At 36.7% G+C, this 21,103-nt stretch overlaps 2 protein-coding genes across 3 annotated transcripts; both read left to right on the top strand.

Annotated features, from left to right (window-relative positions):
• Positions 1–709: 709 nt before the first annotated feature.
• LOC137956179 (protein ZINC INDUCED FACILITATOR-LIKE 1-like) lies at positions 710–12,021 on the top strand. The gene is made up of 17 exons (XM_068803555.1): positions 710–1,035; positions 2,487–2,527; positions 2,617–2,677; positions 2,758–2,860; positions 2,976–3,078; positions 8,579–8,632; positions 8,748–8,810; positions 9,323–9,372; positions 9,469–9,544; positions 9,644–9,859; positions 10,473–10,560; positions 10,689–10,774; positions 10,860–10,967; positions 11,074–11,118; positions 11,235–11,323; positions 11,441–11,484; positions 11,649–12,021. Exons 1-17 carry the CDS (start codon positions 894–896, stop codon positions 11,738–11,740), a joined length of 1,461 nt encoding a protein of 486 aa, XP_068659656.1. The 5' UTR covers positions 710–893; the 3' UTR covers positions 11,741–12,021.
• A 187-nt stretch (positions 12,022–12,208) lies between these two features.
• LOC137956178 (protein ZINC INDUCED FACILITATOR-LIKE 1-like) lies at positions 12,209–19,372 on the top strand. Of its 2 annotated transcripts, none has more exons than XR_011113222.1 (18): positions 12,209–12,404; positions 12,610–13,160; positions 14,788–14,828; positions 14,943–15,003; positions 15,084–15,186; positions 15,303–15,405; positions 16,252–16,305; positions 16,422–16,484; positions 16,728–16,777; positions 16,866–16,941; positions 17,038–17,247; positions 17,839–17,926; positions 18,046–18,131; positions 18,213–18,320; positions 18,434–18,478; positions 18,596–18,709; positions 18,802–18,845; positions 19,019–19,062. XR_011113222.1 is itself a non-coding variant. In XM_068803554.1 (18 exons), exons 2-18 carry the CDS (start codon positions 13,001–13,003, stop codon positions 19,108–19,110), a joined length of 1,473 nt encoding a protein of 490 aa, XP_068659655.1. In that variant the 5' UTR covers positions 12,209–12,404; positions 12,610–13,000; the 3' UTR covers positions 19,111–19,372. The 2 variants fall into 2 exon arrangements, 1 of the variants encoding a protein (XP_068659655.1); XM_068803554.1 differs by having other exon boundaries at positions 18,596–18,684; positions 19,019–19,372.
• The last annotated feature ends 1,731 nt before the right edge of the window (positions 19,373–21,103 follow it).

Below are 21,103 nucleotides of genomic sequence, written 5' to 3'. Positions count from 1 at the left end.
TTGAGTTCGGGCTTAAACTCGTTTAAAAATTTTGGGTTCAAGTTCGATTTCGAGCTAAGTCGAACTCGAACATATACAAGTTCTAGCTAGAGTCTATTCAATGTCACCCCTGGTACCTAATCTCGTATGTATAAATCTAGCCAACAAAACAAAATCAATTGTGACATTTTTGGAGGGAAGAAGAGTTTTTTGAAAGTTTATTTATTTTTAGGCTTTATTTAACTGTGATTTCCTTTTTTGTCCTTCTGCTATCGTCAATCGCGAAGGCTTCGTCGTTGCATGTCAGATGAAAGTAACAGAGGTGATGAATGTCTAGATGTCGAACTCGACGCGGATAAAAACAAAACGATCTTTCTCGTTTCTCACACGAAGGGGAAAAGCACTCGTACTTGTCTTCCTCCGGACGTACATTTCTCTGGATTTCGAGATACTCGCAGTTGCTGACCTCTCAGTCGGCCTCTGCAAACGCGATAGTAACAGAGATCATACGTAGAGTTGACGGATTAAAGTTGGGTATTTTTTATATTATGTTTGAAGGTTAGTTAGTTTTACTAATATTTATTAAAAATAGGTAATTTAGTAAATAACGCAAGCAGTGATGTATTTTTGGCCTTCGATATATGAGAAGTGGGAACCTTTATTCATGGACAATGTGACAATATGTGTCCAGCTTAGATTTTTTTTTTTCTACCAGGCCGAGAAATATGCTATCTGGATGGTCGTAAAAAGGGCGACATTGATAGCAAACATTTCTGTGTTAGATATATAATCTCTTTATTTGGGTAGATAAAGTTGGATTTAATAACTGGCCTGAACTCTCTTGTTTGCTGAGCTTTCTCTTCTCTGAGGGACTGAACCAAGAGGAAGTTTTGGACAAGTCTTCTGTACGTCCGATGGCCGGCAGGGAAGAACCTTTGTTGAAGAAGGTTTACTATGAGAACTGTCCTGGTTGTAGGCAGGAAAAGCTTTTAGAGCAGCGGCCAGGAATCCCTTTGATGGAGTTTTTCTATGTCTGGATCGTGGTTCTGTGTGCTGGTAAGAGCTTTCAAGTTTCAACTGAAGAACTTCTTTTTCTATGTTTCTTTTTGTCATCTTGTCAGCTCATTGTACTGTTATGTAGTCTTTGGGCTTTTGTACTGGAGTTTTAATATCAGCAAATTCATATATAGTCGGAATACTCTTTCTTTTTTCTCTGTTTCATGGTTGGGGTGTTAGCCTTTGACTCTTACTTTTGGTTCACAAATCACTTAGATATTGCAAGTTGAAAAGGTGAGTGAATGGGAAGAATTATTCGGTATCCTCTGCCTGTTCATGCAGCATTCAAGTTCTGCAAAATCCATCTCTTTTCTCCCGATTGACTTGGACATGATCAAGTGATCTTGCTTTTCCGTTTCAAAAGTAGGATCCACGGTTGCTTTTAATCAGCTAAAAGGGAAGAGCTTTATTGTTGATATGACCTTTATTTGGATAAATCGCTTAATTTGGTTTTAGATGCCACTTAATCGTCCCGCAAAATTAAATGGGTTGATAAATTTAAGCTAAAGTATGCTGACTGTAGAGAATTTTCAGCTCCTCCTTTGGTATGAAATGTAAGAGTTTAAGGTGCGTGTTCTCATCTCTTGTAGAGCATTAATAATGGTTTCAATCCATTTAGAGGTAATAGATCTCCGAGGTAGATATCTGCCTTTTCTGCTCGAGTAATGCATTGACTTGCTTCAATTTGCTAATTTTCATCCCCATAGATTACAGAAAGATAAGTGTAAAGTCACGGAAAACTCGATTTCGTCATGGTTTTCAATTTTACTTGGGACCTGATTATTGATTTCCAATCTCCTGGTAAACATTGGAGCTTTTCCTTCAATCTAAGAAGAGAAAGGCCGAGGTACAAGACCCCCAAAGTATCAATATTTCACTTGAGAATGAGTTAGGGCTGTTCAACTACTGTTTAAAGTAGTTTTACGATTCAAACCTTTTATCATGGTGCAACAAATACCTTGTGTGCATGATTAGTTCTTCGGTGATTCACATTTTTTTAGTCATCACAGTTTAAGTAGTAGTATTTACAGACAAATTCTGGTAATGCACTGGTTTCGGAAATATTCATTTGTGCATGATGTCCCAAACCAGTACACTAGGTCCTACTTACCTAGATAATGAAATGACACAGAGCAGGACCAGACTTGCATTTATCTTTTACCAGTGGGTGGTCAGTTCATAATATTTCTTCCGTTTCTTATGCAATTTTTATATCTGCATCTTTTTTTAACTAAAGGAAAAAAATTCAACCTTATGGCGTGCGACAGCAACTGTAGATGTCAAACTATTAGCCTAAGCTGGTCAACACCACTATTGTGCTTATTGACTTCTGATGCTCTTCTCTATTGTCTTGATAATTGAGGTGCACCTGCTCCTGAGACAAAGTCATTTGGCTTCTTTCATACATTAATTCGGCCTAATATCTCTTGATTTCTGGTTTTGCTTTTCAGTTCTGCCAGTATCTTCCTTGTTCCCATTCCTATACTTCATGGTATGTATGATCCTTTACGGGGGTCTGATTAATAGATAATCAATCTCCTATTGACTTCTATATGATTTTATTTGAGCTCATATTTACAGACAAGAGACCTCCACATTGCAAAAAGAGATCAAGACATCGCCTACTATGCAGGCTATATAGGTGAGTTATTTAATGCTGCAACAATGTGGTTTTGGTGACAACAATGAACGCAACTGACTTCTTTTTGTGAACTTTTGAAGGAGCTTCATTTATGTTTGGAAGGGCTTTGACTTCTATTTTCTGGGGTGTAATGGCTGATAGATATGGAAGAAAACCTGTTATAATGATTGGCTCTGTTTCAATGTAAGGGTTACTGGAGTTCTTATTTTCGAATCATAGCTCACCTTCTCAAGTAAGTGGGATTTCAAAGTTTTCTTAATTAATGCTATTTTTGTTGCCCTGGTTCATCATGTCGCAGCGTTGTACTCAACACCCTGTTTGGCCTTAGTACAAACTTCTGGATGGCAGTTATTACAAGGTTTCTTCTTGGAAGTGCCAATGGTCTACTTGGGCCAGTAAAGGTACACTTTTGTCCAGATAATACCTTATTACTTTCAGAGGGAGTTCATTATTTTGATATTGAGTAATGAAATCCATTTATGGTCTCGGTATTATATCTTTAACCACGTTCAGTATATGGAAAACAGTAACTAGTGTTTTTGGTGGAATGCTTAGGGATGCCATGTTTAAGGGCACCTTCTCTGAAGACCTTATTCTGTCCATTGGTAAAAATGACCAAATAGCAAGATCAATAGTCCACATGCAATTGAATGTAAAGAAGAACCAGATTCTCGTACGCAGCAGGAATCCCTGAGGTATTGCTCTGTTGTATTGACCCAAACTTCCTTGTTAGCCACAACTCACCAATGTTGTCATCAAAGTCTTGACCAAACAATATAGCAGTAGCTTTGTAAACCCTCTTTCACGTAGGACTGGACCAAGAGCTAAATATCATTTGGAAGATATGTTACTAACTTATAAACTCATTAAATTGATGGCCAAGCTTGAAAAAAGAGTAATTTGGGGTGGATTCACAGAGTTTAGTTTTAAGTAATTTTTTTTCTTTTACCTTGACCAGCAATTATTTCTCTATCCCAAGTTCACAAGATTTTGAGAAATACTAGCTTTTGGTAAGTACTTAAACAGGAGATGGTTCCAAATAACTGTGTGGAATTCTATATTAATGTAAAATAAATTTTCAACTACTGAACTAAGTTGTATTAAACTAGATATGAGAAAATCAGTTCAAGGGTATTTTGGTCATTTTACATGATAAAATATTTTATATTATGGCACTATCTTGTTCAACATGTCTGATTTAGTCTATGTACAAACTTTTATAGTCATGAGAAGAGTAGAATGGGAGTTATAAGGGAATAAGTGATTTTCATGTAAGAGGGTTTTTTTGCCATTTTTATAATTTGTGGTCTAAACCTAATAAATAGCATTGGGGGTTGTTCACGACCTCCAATACAGCTCATTTAGAGCTTTTGCCTCTTTTTTCTTCTCCCTCCCTCCCTCTCTCTCTCTCTCTTTCTCTCTCTCTCTGTTTCTCTCTCTAAGTTTCACACTTTTTACATGGTATCAAAGCAGCAATTGTTAGTGGGAGCGCATCTTAGCTAGTAAGACCCTTTCTTTTATTTGGTCGACTTTACAAGAAAATCTCCCTGGTGACTGGTTGGTAAAAATTCAAAATTTCGCCTTTTTCTTCTACCATAACCCTAGGGTTACTGGTTCTATCATCCTTTAAAGGATTATTCATGCTTTGATTACCTTAAATAGGTTCTTTTTGAGTGATCTTGGGATGTGCATCAACTATCCCTTGATTAATGCTGCATTGTCAATCTATATGCTGATGTCAGCCCTAATTGTGGTCTACTCTTGAAAGATCTTTAATCTTAATTGCTATATGGTGATGATTTGAGCACATACTATTTGCGCACATCTCATTCCTGTCCTAAACCTAATATTTACGAAGTGGGGCCTGCATCATTGGAATTTGCGAAAGTGTTTGGATATTGAAATTGAATATTTTAGTGACCTTATACTTATTCCATCGCTGATTTGGATAAAGTTTATGTACCATCTAGAGAGATGGGTGGATCTGATGGTAAAGATGTTGTGTGGACCGAATTATCTTAATTGGGCCAGATCAGTGAGAATATTTTTAAAAGGGCAGAAGGAGGACAAAGTATATCCAATACGACCCTTCAATCCCAACAACTGATAATTGGAAAGTTGAAGGCAACCAAGTTATGACTTGGATTGTCAACAGTATTGATTCAACCTTGAGAAATCAAGTGACGCATAGTGAAACTGTAAAGATTATGTGGGTTTCTTTGGAGTATTTATATGCTCAAGAGAGCAACTTATCCAAAGTTTATGAATTGTACACCAATTTTTTTGGTCTCAAAAGGAGTAACAAGATAGTTACACAATATTATAGTGTATTTGTGGAACTCTAGCAAGAAATTAATGTGTAGCATCCTTTCATTACAGATGAGCAGGAATTGAGGAATCAACAGAACCAGTTACTGGTGGTGAAGTTCTTTGATGGTCTAGGTGGTGAGTTTGACAGTATTAAGGCACATATAGCTTCAGAAGAGGTGCCTTCGTTACCCACTACACTTTCAATAGAATTGTGAGGGCAAAAACAACTTTGGTATCTAAAGAAGAAACAGGGGGTAAGGTGACAGATGTTGTTGCGTTAATGCTTTGGGCCCTAATTCTAGCCCAACATGCTCTGGGAGAGGTAGAGGTTGAAACAGTTCAAACAAAGGTCAAGGCAGAGGTGATGGTAAGTCCGAGAGGAAGTGTATCCATTATGGATGCACTAACCGTTACTTTGATAGATGCTGGATAAAATTCGGAAAACCTGCTTGGGCAAACTCTATCAGTCATGAGACTGGTGGAGCAGAGGCTGTTGTTTTTGTGCTTTCAGGGGGAATTGATGAGGTACAAGAGCTATTTCAACAACAATAACAACAATATATTATGCAACACCTAGCTCAATTATCAATTGGTTCATCTTCAACATCCATGGTTCATGTTCCTACTCCTGTTGCTACTCTGGCCACTTCAGGTATGTCTGTTCTTTATGTGTCTTCTTCTCCTACCTGGGTAATCGATTAGGGATCTACTGCTCACATGTTAGGTATGCCATCCTTGTTTCTAACATGAAAGAGTCATCATATCTAAAAAAAAGTAAACTTAGCTGATGGGTCTTTTTCCTCAGTTTAGGGTGTTGATACTATTATCCCTGCATCCTTCTTGTCTCCTCGATCTACTTTGCTAGTTCCTAAGTTTCTCTTGAATTTGCTGTCAATGAACTAGTTAACTAAGTCTATGAATTGTTCTATAGCGTTTTATCCTACCCCTTGTCTATTTTAGGACCTTGTGATGAAGTGGACGATTGGTTTCACGCATGAGAGAGATGGTTTGTATTATTTGGAGAGCCACCTACCAGATAATACACTGCATGCGCTTCATACATCTTTTATCCTATTCCAGTGGCATTTACGATTAGGTCATCCTTCGCAAGCAAAACTAATGCAAATCTTTCCAGAATTTCCTTCTAGTCTTACCTTTCAAAGCGAGTCGTGTCAATTGGGCAAGCATCACCGGAGCTCCTTTCAAACTCACACCATAAGACAAGTCAGCTATTTGAGGTTATTCATTCAAATGTTTGGGGTCCTTGTCTTGTAACTAGTCTATTTGGTTTTAGGTTCTTCATTTCATTCATTGATGATTTCAGTAGGTGTATATGGGTCTACCTCCTTCGGGAGAACTCTGAAGCATTTGATGTATTCAAACTTTTTTACAATGAAATAAAGAATTAGTTCTCTGCTTCCATTCATATTTTGCATACTAACAATGGTCTTGAATTTATGAATCATAAGTTTGATAGGTTTTGTCAAAATCAAGGGATCATTAATCAAACTTCATGTGCATTAACTCCACAACAAAATGGAATCATAGAGCGTAAAAATCGTCATCTACTAGAAGTAACTCGCACTATGATGTTGCATATGAAGGTTCCTAAGCACTATTGGGGTGACGCAGTGCTTACTACATGTTTCCTGATCAATAGGATGCCTTCATATGTCATTGAAGGTAAAATTCCTATTCAGATTTTGTTGCCCCATTGCTTTCAGTTTCTCCTCGTGTCTTTGGATGTGTTTGTTTTACTCATGTTCTAGGATCATCCAAAGATAAGTTATCTCCTCGTGTAGTTAAGTGTATCTTTCTTTGGTATTCTCATACACAAAAGGGATACAAGTGTTTTTGTCCTTCTATTAGAAAAACATTTGTATTTGCAGATGTCACAATTTGAGGATACTCCTTTTTTAGTCTACTACTTCCATTGATGTACCATCTTCTTCCCCAGTTTTTGAGTCAGTTATTCCCCAACCGGTTAATGATTGTCTTGGAACTACGCCAAATACCATTGTGGAGAAACCCTTGCAGGTATATCCGTGTTGACAGGTGCATCCCTCTCAGCCCACGACCTCCTCTCTCATGCCAGACCATGACTCGTCTCTGTCTCAGGATCCTAAGGTAAGTGATCTACATCTTCCTATTGCTTTAAGGAAAGGTGTTCGGAAAGGTAATTATCATCCGTTGTCTCATTTTTGTCTGACTACTACAAAAATTTTGTATTGTCTATTTTTGCTTGCATTATTCCTTCTTTAGTGCAGGATGCTATGTTCTATCCACAGTGGAAGCAAGTCATGGATACTAAGATAGATGCTTTGTTAGAGCGAGGAACTTGGCAGTTATGTGAGTTACCTTCAAGTGCTATAGTGGTTGGCTGTAGATGGGTGTATATAGTCAAATACAAAGTTGATGGCTCGGTTGAGAGGTATAAACTGGTGGCCAAATGATACATACAAACTTATGGTGTAGATGTGTTTGAAACCTTTTCTCGGGTTGCTCGATTGTCCTCAATACGCATTTTGGTACCTATTGTTGTTATTCAGGGGTGACCCTTATGCCAGTTAGACATAAAGAATGTTTTCCTATATGGTGAATTTGAAAAAGAAGTCTACATGGAGCAACCTCCGAGGTATGTTGCTCAGTGGGAGATGCACAAAGTATGCCAACTCAAGAAACCAATCTATAACCTGAAACAAAACCCTCGTGCTTGATTTGAAGTTTTTAGCTAAGTAGTGATGTCTATGGGCTTCTCTGGAAGCTATTGCAATCATTTGTAATTTGTCATGAAAAGGCCTTCAGGGATCATAGTTTTGCTTGTATATGTGAATAATATTATATTTTTTGGTAGTGATACCATTGGAATTGAAGACGTTAAAAGGCTACTTGCTACTCACTTCCAAACTAAAGACTCAGGGGCATTGAAATAGTTCTTGGGTGTCGAAGTTGTAAGAAGCAAAGAAGGATTGATGTTATCTCAAAGGAAATATATAACAGATATGCTACATGAGTATGGACTATTAGGAGCTAAACTGATAGATACTCCGATGGAAGTTGGATACAATCTGCACGATGACGAAAGTGTAGAATTGAATGATAAAACATTCTATAGCAGATTGTTTGGGAGGCTTATATATGCCACAGTTACGCTCCTGGAAATATTTTTTGTAGTGAGTGTAGTAAGCCAATTTATGGAACACCTACAGAAGATCCATCTTAAAGCAACTCAGAGGATCTTGAGATATCTCAAGGGAGCACCAGGGATAGATATTTTCTTTATGTAAAAATCAAGATTTTGGTGAAGGAAGTGGAGAAAATTGAGCAAAAAAGGAAAAACAAGAAGATATTTTCTTGAGATATCAAAATTCTTTGTGCAACTTCTAAGTGTACTTTTCGAGGACGTTCCATAAACTGGCTCATTACAATTATTGCAAAAGAAATGTCAGGTCTAGTAACTTTTGCCTCCTTTTCTCTTCTCTCTCTCTTTCTCTCTCTCTCTCTCTCTCTCTCTCTCTCTCTCTCTCTCTCTCTCTTTAAGTTTCACACTTTTTTACGTTTATATGATTGTGGCATTTCAACTTTTTCCAGGCTTATGCTACAGAAGTCTGTAGGAAAGAACATCATGCAATTGGGTTATCTATTGTGAGAATTTCCCATCCTTTTTTTTTTCTTTCTTGGTCTTTCATCGCTTGCTAGTTATTCAACTGCACTTCTCATTATCTATAACAAGTAAAATTTGGTTCACATATCATTACAGGTAAGCACATCATGGGGAATAGGATTGATTATTGGCCCAGCTCTTGGAGGTTTCCTTGCACAGGTACTGCTAATAGTTTGTGTTGTCAATGCCTGCTCATAGGCCAGGAATATGCATATCATCCAGATAAGAAGAAAATTTATAAGATGGGTTTCAGTAGGGGAATGACTAAAGCATGGGATTGTTGGATCAAAATGTGGTTTGTAAAGAGGCAAGGTACTCAGATCCATGGTTTATATTGAGCTACCCGCAACCACTGGAGGCTCCACTTCAAGTGAGCTATGCCTGAAAATATCTGTTAACTGTTATATAGAATCTGTACCAGCAAATTTTAGATTATTATTTGTTCTCTTCTATTTATGGTAAATGATTTTACTGAATCCTTATTCTGCGAAACTGTTAAATGTTCTTTAAGAGTATATATTGGCTAATTCTGATATATGTAATTTCAATGTAAAACAAAAGAGCTGCAGTAATAGGTCTTTTGTCTCTAAGAAACCTCACTGTTTTATTTACTCTTTTTTCTTGATTATATTTGCCTGATTGAGTTTATAATACTTCCTTTTCTGCATCAGCCTGCAGAGAAGTATCCTAAAATATTTTCCCAGAACTCTTTGTTTGGAAAGTAAGCAATACAGACCTACTAAACTTTTTCTAATTTGGTACTTTCAAAGTTCTTTGTTATTTAGGCATGACTTCACAAATCTATGTTGTTTTACAGATTCCCCTACTTCTTACCCTGCCTCTGCATATCAGTTTTTGCATTAGCTGTAACAATTTCTTGTCTCTGGCTTCCGGTAATCTCCTTTGGCCATCTTAGTATCATTTTTTTTTTTTTGCTAAATTGATATGACTTTGTAGATACTGAAAACTTGTAGTCGATCAATTTCTTGTAGGAGACGTTGCACAAACATAGTGGACTAAAGAAAGAAGACTGTGATTCATCTGATGATATTGAAGCTACTCCAAATTGCTCAGAATTGAAAGAATATGTTAAAGGATCAGAAAAAAAAGGAGCTTCTTCTAATGAAAGCCTCTTAAAAAATTGGCCCTTAATGTCATCAATCATAGTATATAGCATTTTTTCACTTCATGACATGGCGTATACTGAGGTAAAACTTTTTGCTTGAACTTGAAACAGTTGGGTAGCTATTTCTATGATGTACAGTTTTGAGTCATGTTATATTCTTCTGTGCATGCAGTGAGGAATTACTATAATACACTAAAAAAATGCATGTAATGCAAATAACTTCATTGTAGAATGACCTCATGATTGCTATATGATTTGTGGGTTAAGAGGCTGGAGCAACTAATTAGAAACCCAATTTGAATCCTTGAGTTAGACAATCTTGACTAAATCAGGAGAGTCAATTAATGTACAGAAGGGAATTTTTTTAGCAGCATATGGTCATATATTCCCTTTTCAGTAACCATGACTATAGTTTTGATAAGATAATCAATGGAGGTATTTTCAAACTCATATCCAACCTTGTAGGCTTTACTCAATATTTACCATAACAATGTTACTCCTCTCCTCTTCTACTAATTTGAATGATCTCTTGCTATGAGATCTTGCCTGTTATAGTCTCCATGAAGACCAAATTCGACATTTCTACTCATAGAGAACACTAAACCTGTAATTCTGTCTGATATCCTTCACAAGGGTGTGATTTTGTTAATCCAAATTGCTCTTTTTTGTTCATTAACTCATATTTTCATTTGCAGATATTCTCTCTGTGGGCACTTAGCGATAGAGAGTATGGAGGATTGAGCTTCTCCACTGAGGATGTAGGTCAGGCGCTTGCAGTATCAGGTGCCAACTTGACATTCACTAGCAGAATTTGAGTTTGATTCTGGTATTGTTTTAAGGAAACACATCTATCTCTACTGAACAGTATTATTAGGATAACTGTTTACTGATTTATTTATTGAAAATATTAGGTTTTGGTCTTTTCGTATTTCAACTTTCTCTCTATCCAAAGGTGGAACGAATTTTAGGCCCTGTCACTGTGGCTCGCATTGCAGCAGTATGCTTCGATCACCGCATTTATGATTTGAAAGTAGCTCCCACTCTATTTGTGGTTCTGAACAGGTTATCCTTCATATTTTCAGGCTTTGTCAATTCCACTTCTACAGAGTTACCCCTTTATAGCAATGCTGTCCGGGCTTACTCTTTCTCTTGTAATAAATTGTGCATCTTTGTTGAAGTTTGTTTTAGATGTAAGTACTAAATTCTATCTTGTTCAAAAAATATCAACGAATGAATATTATAACCTGCATATTCTTCAATGACTCTCTCACCATAGAGCATCGCAAACGAAAACAGGTGTCCGTTGCTACTGGATTGTTCCTCTTGCAAAACCATGCTGTGGTAACAACTATCTTTCTTTATTTATCTTGCTTGTTGAATTTCATATTTACGCCCAATTAGTGTCAAAACTAATTGCTTCCACAATCACCCTTTCGTTTGTTTAACATAAATGACAGGACCAACACCAAAGAGGAGCTGCCAATGGCATCTCTATGACCTCAATGTCTCTTTTCAAAGCTGTAGGTCCTGCTGGAGGAGGAGCCGTGTAGGTTTTCCTGCAATCCTTCCTGCATTTTGCTTGTTCTCAAATTTATGCTTTTTCAAAGTAAGTTTCTGATAATGATACCTGAACCACTGTCCTATTCATTCCATTGAATTACAGGTTTGCATGGGCACAGAAACGTCAGAAAGCTTCATTCCTCCCAGGTATGAAATTCTTTATTCAGTCACTATTTTACGAATTTTGCTTTTAAGTCTATCTTGAGTGTGCCCAAACTGCAATTTGTTGAAGAAGAACTTCTTAGAGAGCTCATCATTTGTAATTGTTTTAATCATTTTTGCCCTGCTTTGAAACTGGACATATGATGCAGGAGATCAGATGGTTTTCTTTATGCTTAACTTGGTTGAGTTTCTTGGAATTGTGTGTACCTTCAAGCCCTTCCTAGCTCTACCCAAGAAGTAAGAACGATCATGGTATCTGGTCCATCAGAAGGAATACATCAGAACCTATATATTAATAACTGGGGAGGCAGAGTCTGAGGGCTTGAAGAGAAATTTACTCCCCTTCATTGTTCATTCGGTTCCTTGTGGGACGCTTCATATTTGACAAAGCTAAGTATAAATTTGATGTAACCGTATTGGTGACGTAATTAGATAAGACTAACGAGAGGGATCGTTTTCGTCTGCATTTTTTCTTCTTCACGTTTACGCCGTTGGGCCTTATTTAATTGTGATTTTCTTTTATTTGCTTCCCTAATCGCTCATGGTCGACTTTGTCGAGAGTCAGATCAGTGTAACTGTGATGTTATCAGGATTTTTTTTATTTTTAAACGAAACGCAGAACACGATCTCAGTTTGTTGTCTTCCTCGGAGGTCTGGACTTGTATTTATGGCTTTTCCCATTTCTGTGTTGGATAACGCAGAACACTATCTCAGTTTGTTGTCTTCCTTGGAGGTCTGGACTCGTATTTATGGCTTTTCCCATTTCTGTGTTGGATAACTAACTGGGCTGAGTTAGCTTCTCTGAGGAAACAGACCAAAGAGGACGTTCCGGAAAAGTACTCTGTATGTCTAAAGCCGACAGGGAAAACCATTGTTGAAGAAGGTTTACTACGAGAACTGCCCAGGTTAATATTTAGCAATTATTTGGACAACTTCACTACTCTCCTCTTTTACTAATTTGGATTATCTCTTGCCATGAGATCTTGCTTGTTATTTTATTTCCGTGAAGACCAAATTCAAAATCTCTGCACTTATTTCATATCCCTCACATGATTTTCATCTCTGCTTATATTACTATTTTTCTTCATTGACTCATATTTTCATTTGCAGAGTCTCTATGGATTGCGAGTTGTAGGAAGATATGGATATGTTGAAGTATAATTGATGTAATTAGTTTATTATCACTTGTTAAAAGAAATTTATAGGCGAGTCGTCGAGGCCATATTTAACCATTAACGAGTGGCACGTTTTTGCATATTTATCTCCTCCATGTTTACGCCATTGGAGCTTATTTAATTGTGATTCCTTCTATTTGCTCTGCATGGTCAAGTCGACATGGAGAAAAAGATCCTTTTTGTTTTTTTATACGATGATAAAATGGTCTTAGTTTGTTGTCTTCCTCGGAAGTCTGAATTCACATTTATGGAAAGGAACTGGCCTGAACTCTCTCGTGTTCGAAGTTGTCTTCTATTAGGAACTGAGCCAAGAGGACGTTCCCGAAATGTCTTCTGCATGTCCGATGGATGACACGAAAGAACCAATGTTGAAGAAGGTTTATTATGAGAATTGCCCTGGTTGTAGGCGGGAAAAGCTTTTAGAGGTGCAGCCAGGAATCCCTTTTATGGAATTTTCCTATATCTCGATCGTGGTTTTGTGTAATGGTAAGCGCTTTTACGTTTCAACTCCAGAGCTTCTGTTTCTTTGCTTTCTTTTCCACCTGGTGAACTTTTTTTTACAATTATGGAGTTTTTAGCATTTGTACTGGAGTCTTAATATCTGTGTTGGAATTTGTGTTTGTATCGACCGGGCCAGTCCTTGTATAAGATACGTGGGGTTGCTTTCCTACTAGGTTCGAGCCTTTTAGCCCAATGGTTTCAACATGGTATCAGAGCAGGTTGATCCCGAGTTCGAGTCCCGCTCCCACCGAATTTTGTCCCAGGTATTTCTGGTGAATTTGTCCTGGGTTTTTCCAGGAGTTTGTCCCGGGTTTTTCCGGTGAATTTGTCCACGGGTTTTCCCGTGCGGGGGAGTGTTGGAATTTGTGTTTGTATCGACCGGGCCAGTCCTTGTATAAGATACGTGGGGTTGCTTTCCTACTAGGTTCGAGCCTTTTAGCCCAATGGTTTCAACAATATGCAAATTCACAGAATGTGAGAATGTCTTCTCCTCTCTCTGTTTCATGGTCGGGATTAATCATTACTCAGTCTTGGTTACGAATCACTCAGAGATTACAAGTTGAAAAGGTTAATGAGTGGGATGAATTACTGGGTCTGGGTATTCTCTGCCTATCCATGCTGCGCTTACGATCTGCAGAACTCACCTCTTCTCAACCGATTCATTGGGATTTGATCAAATGACTCTTGCTTTTCTGTTGCTAAAAGGGAATGAGCTTAATTGTTAATCTGAACTTTTACTTGAATAAATCACTTATTTTGGTTTTGGTGCCACTTAATCGTCCAGTAAAAATTAAATGGGTCGGTAAAGTTAAGCTATGGTAGCCAACTGCGGAGAATCTTTGGGTCCTCAAACGCAAGAGTTGAATGTGTCTGTTCTTATCACTTTTAGAGCATCACTATATCCGAGCTAAATATCTGCCTTTTCTACTTGAGTATTGCATATGCTTGCTACAATTTGCTAATTTTCAGCCACATTGCTTACAAGAAGATCAGTATATTGCCATGGAATAACTGTATTTAATCACGATTTTCAATTTTACTTTAGACTTAGATTAGGGGCTTTTCCTTCGTCCTAAGGAGAGAAATGCTGAGACTGCAAGAACTTCAAAGTATGAAACTCTTCAGTTTGGAATCAGTTATAAAAACTCACTTGAGAGGTTATTAAGTTAAAATAACCTTATTGCAACATCATTCTAAAAAAGATAAAAACTTTTTACAGGGGAGGGGCCCTCCCCCCACTGGTGGAAGGAAGACGAGAGGGGTGAGGCTCTACCTCTCCTCCTCCGTTGTTACTGCAATAGGAGAGGGATTTCCCGCCCTCCCTCGTCATCCAATGAAAAGGGGGAGTGGCTCCTCTCCCTCCTCTTCTTTGTAAATCAGAGACGAGGAGAGGGAGAGGAGCACCCCCACCTCCCCCCCTCTGTTGCCGGCAGGCGAGGAGCCATTGTAGATGTCAAACTATTAGCGTAAGCTAGTCTATACCACTATAGTGCTTATTGTGTTCTGCTATTGTCTTGATAATTGAGGTGCACCTTCTCCTGAGACAAGTCATATATTTTTTTCTGTATATAATTTGGCCTAACAACTCTTTGTTTCTGGTTTTGCTTTTCAGCTCTGCCAGTAACTTCCCTGTACCCGTTCCTATACTTCATGGTGTGTATGCTCCTTCCCTTGCGTGTGTGGAGGGGGGGATTTGATGTTACCGATAAATAGATAGTTGATCTTGTATCAACTTCAGTATGATTTTATTTGGGCCCATATTAACAGATAAGAGACTTTCGCATTGCAAAAAGAGAGGAAGACATCGGCTACTACGCAGGCTATGTAGGTGAGCTATTTAATACCAGGACAATGTGGCTTTGGTGAACACAATGCAAGTAATTGACGTATTTTTGTCCACTTTGGAAGGATCTTCATATATGTTTGGAAGGTCTTTGACTGCTGTTTTATGGGGTATGGTGGCTGATAGATGTGGAAGAAAACCTGTAATAATCATTGGCACTGTGTCAGTGTAAGTGTTGCTGAATTTGTTATTTTTTCATTCATGGCTCTCCTTCTCAAGTAAATGAGATTTCAAAGCTTTTCTAACTAACCCTTTTTTGATGCCCTGCGTTCATCATGTCATAGTGTTGTATTCAACACTTTGTTTGGTCTTAGTACAAACTTCTGGATGTCAATTGCTACAAGGTTTCTTCATGGAAGCGCCAATGGTCTACTTGGTCCTATCATGGTACACTTTTGTCCAGACAATACCTATTATTTGCGGAGGGAGTTCATCACATGATTTTGATATGGAGTAATGAAATCCATTTCGGATCTCTATATTCTATCTTTGAGTCATGTTCATTATATGGAAAACAGAAGCTATAGTATTTGGTGGAATGCTTAGAGACGTCAAGTTTAAGGCCTAGTTTTGTCTACTGTTTACTCCACTATGGCCCTTGTACTCTGAATAGAGTGCTAATATGCACTCCATGATGACAAGGTTTAGAAAACAAATATTTTGGTTTGGCAGACTTGATAAAATGGCAAGATGAATAGTACACTTTCAATTGAAAGTTAACCTTAAAGCAGATTCTGATACTCACTGTGGGAATTTCTGAGGTGACATCCACTGTTGACACCATGAAAACCTTTTACTGTGTTATAAACTTGTTAGCCACAACTACCGCTGTTGCGTTCAATTTTTTACGCAACAATGTGGGGCAGCTTCATAAACCCTCCTTCACATAGGACTGGACCAAGGTGTTAAATATCATTTGGAAGATATTCTACCAACTTGTAAAGCCACTAAATGGATATTCAAACTTGAAAGAGGTGTAAGTAATGACGGCTTAACAAAATCTTGTTTTGAAGAAGTGAGGCATTGTTTATCGTGACTAACAACTATTCCTCCATCCCTAAGTTCAGAAGGTTTTGAGATATACTAACATTTGGCGAAGTACTTAAAACACAAGATAGCATCAAATAACTACATGGAGTTCGATATTCACCTGATATAAAAAATCCAACCACTAAATTTCTGGTTTTATATTGACCTAAGTATGGATGATTTTGATGTTTCAATTTATTCCAGGCTTATGCTATGGAAGTCTGCAGAAAGGAACATCAGTCAATTGGGTTGTCACTCGTAAGAAGTCCACTTTCTATATTTTTTTGGTTTTTGATCTCTTGGTATGTTTGTTTTGGTTATTCTACTGCTTTTCATTATTAACAACAAGAATTTTGGTTCCAATATAATGACAGGCAAGCACATCATGGGGAATAGGATTGATTATTGGCCCAGCTCTTGGAGGTTTCCTTGCACAGGTACTGCTAATTGTTTGCGTTGCCAGTTCGTAGACCAGGAATATGCATGTCATTTGGATAAGAAGAAACTCTGTAAGATGTTTTTGGTAGAGGAATAGTTAAAGCATGGGCATTGTTGGATCAAAATTTGTTAATTTATAAGATGCATGCTACTCAAAGCTGTGGCTTGTATTGAGCCACCCGCAATTTTTTCTTGATTATGTTTGGATGACTCGCCTTATAAGTTTACCTTTTATGCATCAGCCTGCATACAAGTATCCAAAAATATTTTCCCAGGACTCTTTGTTTGGAAAGTAAGCAATAGAAGACCTACTTAACTTATTTCATAATTTTCTTTAAAGTTCTTATATTATTTAAGCAGGAATCAATGTTGTTTCACAGGTTCCCCTACTTTCTACCCTGCCTATGCATATCACTTTTTGCAGTAGGTGTCACAATTTCTTGTCTTTGGCTTCCGGTAGTTGCCTTTGTCCATCTAGATCATCTTATTTTTTTGCTAAATCAACATAACTCTGTATATACTTAAAATTTGTAACTTATCAATTCCTTGTAGGAGACGTTGCACAAGCATAATGGACTAAAGAAAGAGGAGAATGATTCATCTAAAGATATTGCAGCTACTTCAAATTGTTCAGGATTGGAAGAATATGAATCAGAAGAAAAAGAAGCTGCTTCCAATCAAAGCCTCTTAAAAAATTGGCCTTTATTGTCATCAATCATAATATATTGCATTTTCTCACTCCATGACATGGCCTATTCTGAGGTAAAACTTCTTTGAACTTGATGCAGCCCATGATGCACAGTGTACCTTATATCATACTACGTGTCTGTGCATGAAAGCAGGAGTTACTGTGATACACTAAAAGATGCATGCAATACATATAATTTCCATAGTTGAATGGCCTGATTATTAATCCAAGGTTTTTGGTCTGAGATGCTGAGGCAACTAATTAGAGACCCAAGTTGAATCCTTGAGTTATACAATCTTGGTTCAATCAGGGGAGTTGATGAATGTGTAGACGCCAGGAAAGTTTTTTAAGCAATATATGGTGACAATGTGTCCTTTTCTTTAGCCAAAACTATAGCTTTGATAAGATTATCAGTGGAGGTATATTTGAACTCATATCCAATTTAGCACTAATTTGGATAACTTTACTAGTCTTCTCTTTTACCAATTTGGATGATCTCTTGATATGAAATCTTCTCTGTTATTTTATTTCCATGAAGACCAAATTCAACATCTCTGCTCATAGAGAACTCTATACCTGTAATTCTGTTTCTTATCCTTCACATGATGTGATTTTGTTCATCCATGTTGCTGCTTTTGTTCATTGACTCGTATTTTCATTTGCAGATATTCTCTCTGTGGGTTGTTAGTGATAGAAAGTATGGAGGATTGAGCTTCTCCACAAAAGATGCTGGTCAGGTTCTTGTAGTAACAGGTGCCCGCTGGAAATTCAGAATTTAAGTTTGATTCTGGTATTATTTTAAGTATACAAATGTATCTTATTGAACACTATTTAAGATGATTTCTTACTGATTTATTTGTTGAAACTACTAGGCTTGGGTCTTTTGGTATTTCAACTTGCTCTCTACCCAAAGGTGGAACAGATTTTAGGCCCCGTTACTGTGTCACGTGCAGCCGCAGTAGGCTTCATTCACCACATTAATGATTTGAGATCCCTCTTCATTTATCATTCTGACTGGTTAACCCTCTTTTGTTTTCAGGTCTTATCAATTCCACTCCTACAAAGTTTCCCCTTTATGGCAATGCTGTCAGGGACAACCCTTTCGTTTGTAATAAATTGTGCATCTGTGTTGAAGAGTGTTTTAGCAGTAAGTAGTAAACTTTTTCTTGTTCAAAATAATTTGAATTTATTCTGTTGAGTTGTATAGTCTGCATATTCTTGAATGACTCTCTAACTATAGAGCATCTTACATGAAAATAGGGATCCGTTATGACTGGAATGATTCTCTTGCAAAACAATGCTGTGGTAACAACTATTTCATTCTTTATTTATCATTCCTTGTTGAATTCAACATTTCTGCGCAACTAGTGCCAAAAAATTAGCTGCATTGATAGTCATTCATTTATGAAACATCAATGACAGGCCCAACACCAAAGAGGAGCCGCCAACGGCATAGCTATGACTGCAATGTCTCTTTTCAAAACTATGGGTCCTGCTGGAGGAGGACCCTTGTAAGTTTTCCAGGCAATCCTTTCTGTATGTTGCTTGTTCTCAAATGTATGCTGTTTCAGAGTTTGTTTCTGATAGTGCATACCAGAACTATTATCCTATTCGTTCCTTTTGTGCAGGTTTGCATGGGCACAGAAACGTCAGGAAGTTTCTTTCCTCCCTGGTATGTCACTATTTGATGAAGTTCACTTCTCTGGTCCATGCTTAAACTGCAATTTACTCAGCTTTAAAGTATAGAGCAAATAATTTGTTGAATATGAACTTCTGTGAGAGTTCATTGTGTATTAGTTGTATTAATCATCTTATACTGCTTCGAAACTGGACTTATGAATGCAGGAGATCAGATAGTTTTCTTTGTGCTAAACTTGGTTGAGTTTCTTGGAGTTGTGCTTACCTTCAAGCCCTTCCTAGCTCTGCCCCAGAAGTAAGAACGATCATGGTCGCTGGTACTATATTAAGGCACCATAAAACTGCCGGCTCCCTTGCATTTCATCTTTGTTCGTGGAAAGGGGAAAATCAGAACGTAGATACTAATAACTGAAGAGAGTGATAGTTTGGAGAAGAAAATTTTACTGATTACTCTCCTTTATAGTTCATTGGTTCCTAGTGGAATGCTTCTATTGGACATGCCAAAGTATAAATTTGACGCAACCGTCCCAAACAGAGGATGTAGTCCTCCAAATGCTGTTATTTCCTGATTTATAAATGGAAAACCAATTTATGGAATAAACTGTTTCATCTGTTCTTGCAATTTGATGGAAAAAACTCATAAACCCTGCTGAGCTCTCCAGGCATCCAATGCAGGATTTGAGCTTGGGGCAGCAAAAATTGATCTTAACTGAAACACAACGAAGCATATATGGAATTTCTTTGGACGAAACTTTGAGCAAATTGTTATCGACAGAAATCAATTATAATGAAACTGACCCAGTAACATTCAAACAAACAATTCAATACAGTACCTATTCTTCTTGGAGGAGGTTGTCGAGCAGCCATGAAGCAAACAGACACGAAGATCTGTTTTCGGCGCAAGCTGTTCTTTCCGCCATTATGTTACTATTTGATTCTTTACTTATCTTTCTTCTGCTTTATCGTCTTAATCAGCATCAGTACAAAATGGATCTTTCTTGATCTTCCAAGAAAAGCGGGGAGTTGGTTAAAGCGAAAGTAAAAAATTCTTTTATAATGTCTAGATGTTTAATCAATATTTTATTTCTATAATATTTAAATTCTCACTCGTAATTTAGTAATCAAATATAATATTAAAATTCATAAAATTAAGTAAATAAATAAATAAGGAGATTTTATTATATAAAAAATAATTTAATAGAATTAAATTTTATAAGATGGATTTATTTAAATTTTATTAATAAAATAAGATAGATTTTAGATTTGTCTAATTTAATAAAATAAATACAAATAAAAATAAAAATATTAAGTTAATTGAATATAAAAATAAAATGCCTAAACAAAAATGTTTAATTTTATAATGTCCAATGCTTAATCAAATGGTTACTTTTACAATATCTAAATTCTCACTCTTAAGTTAGTAATTAAATATAATATTAAAATAACAAAAATAAATAAATAAAATATTTTATTATATAAAAATACCTGGTAAAAATACTTAATTTATATATTTTCTTTGTAAAAAGTTAAAGGGCAAGAAATGAGAGGTTGAGAGGCCAGTAATAGGAGAGGGTCAAAGTATGGCGAGAGAAAAAATGAGCGAGAGGAAGCAGGAGAACAGTAAACTAGGGTGAGGCCTTAGATTATACTTTAACTTGTTTTAAGTGGCGCACACTAACGCTTTTGGGTTAGCGAGAGTGAATTCCTTTTCCCTCAATATGCCCTAATAACACCTTAGTTTCCAGAGTAATTATTTTCTTTGTTCCTCATCCATCATAGCTCAAAACTATTTATACTCCTCTTGATAAAGGGTAATTTCTAATGAATTACATTTTAAATAGGATCAATTAAATATTTTATTTTAAAATATATCATTTTTTAAATATAGCTAACAAATCCATTAAATATAAAAATAAATAAGTTATTACCATTTTGACTAAAACAAAATATAATTTTATTTTAAATTATTATTTATGATTAAAACTTAAGAGATATTTTTACTAAATAATGATAATAATAATTTTCAAAAAGAACCATCCCACTTTGTGATCATAAAAAAAAAGATAAGAGTGTCCTTCCACCTCCCTCCCATTGTAAGATAGGGGTTCATGCATTGGCAATAACATTTTGTCGATGCCAAAAGAGGGAGGGCCTTGAAGATTTAGGGTTTAGGGTTTAGGGTCTAAGAAATCAAGGGGGTCTCCTTTTACTTTTAATTTTTAATAATAAACAAAAACTATATGATATTAAATATTATAAATAAATAAAATTTAAAAGGTTAATGTTAGCTTT

Source organism: Aristolochia californica, unplaced genomic scaffold (genome assembly GCF_029961685.1).
Source record: "Aristolochia californica isolate CCGP_79_NKW_82.1479 unplaced genomic scaffold, dmAriCali1.0.hap1 SCAF_2, whole genome shotgun sequence".
Classification (NCBI taxonomy): domain Eukaryota; kingdom Viridiplantae; phylum Streptophyta; class Magnoliopsida; order Piperales; family Aristolochiaceae; genus Aristolochia; species Aristolochia californica.
This window is presented reverse-complemented; position numbering and strand designations above follow the sequence as displayed.

What these genes read in the sequence shown, in the direction of transcription:
- LOC137956179 (XM_068803555.1), top strand. Translation starts at nt 894, where the DNA reads ATGGCCGGCAGGGAAGAACCTTTGTTGAAGAAGGTTTACTATGAGAAC. An exon ending in TCCCATTCCTATACTTCATG is followed by an intron (nt 2,528 to 2,616) that starts GTATGTATGATC and finishes TCATATTTACAG; the next exon opens with ACAAGAGACCTCCACATTGC. An exon ending in TGTTGAAGTTTGTTTTAGAT is followed by an intron (nt 10,968 to 11,073) that starts GTAAGTACTAAA and finishes AAACGAAAACAG; the next exon opens with GTGTCCGTTGCTACTGGATT.
- LOC137956178 (XM_068803554.1), top strand. Translation starts at nt 13,001, where the DNA reads ATGTCTTCTGCATGTCCGATGGATGACACGAAAGAACCAATGTTGAAG. An exon ending in ATCATTGGCACTGTGTCAGT is followed by an intron (nt 15,187 to 15,302) that starts GTAAGTGTTGCT and finishes ATCATGTCATAG; the next exon opens with TGTTGTATTCAACACTTTGT. An exon ending in ATGACATGGCCTATTCTGAG is followed by an intron (nt 17,248 to 17,838) that starts GTAAAACTTCTT and finishes TTTCATTTGCAG; the next exon opens with ATATTCTCTCTGTGGGTTGT.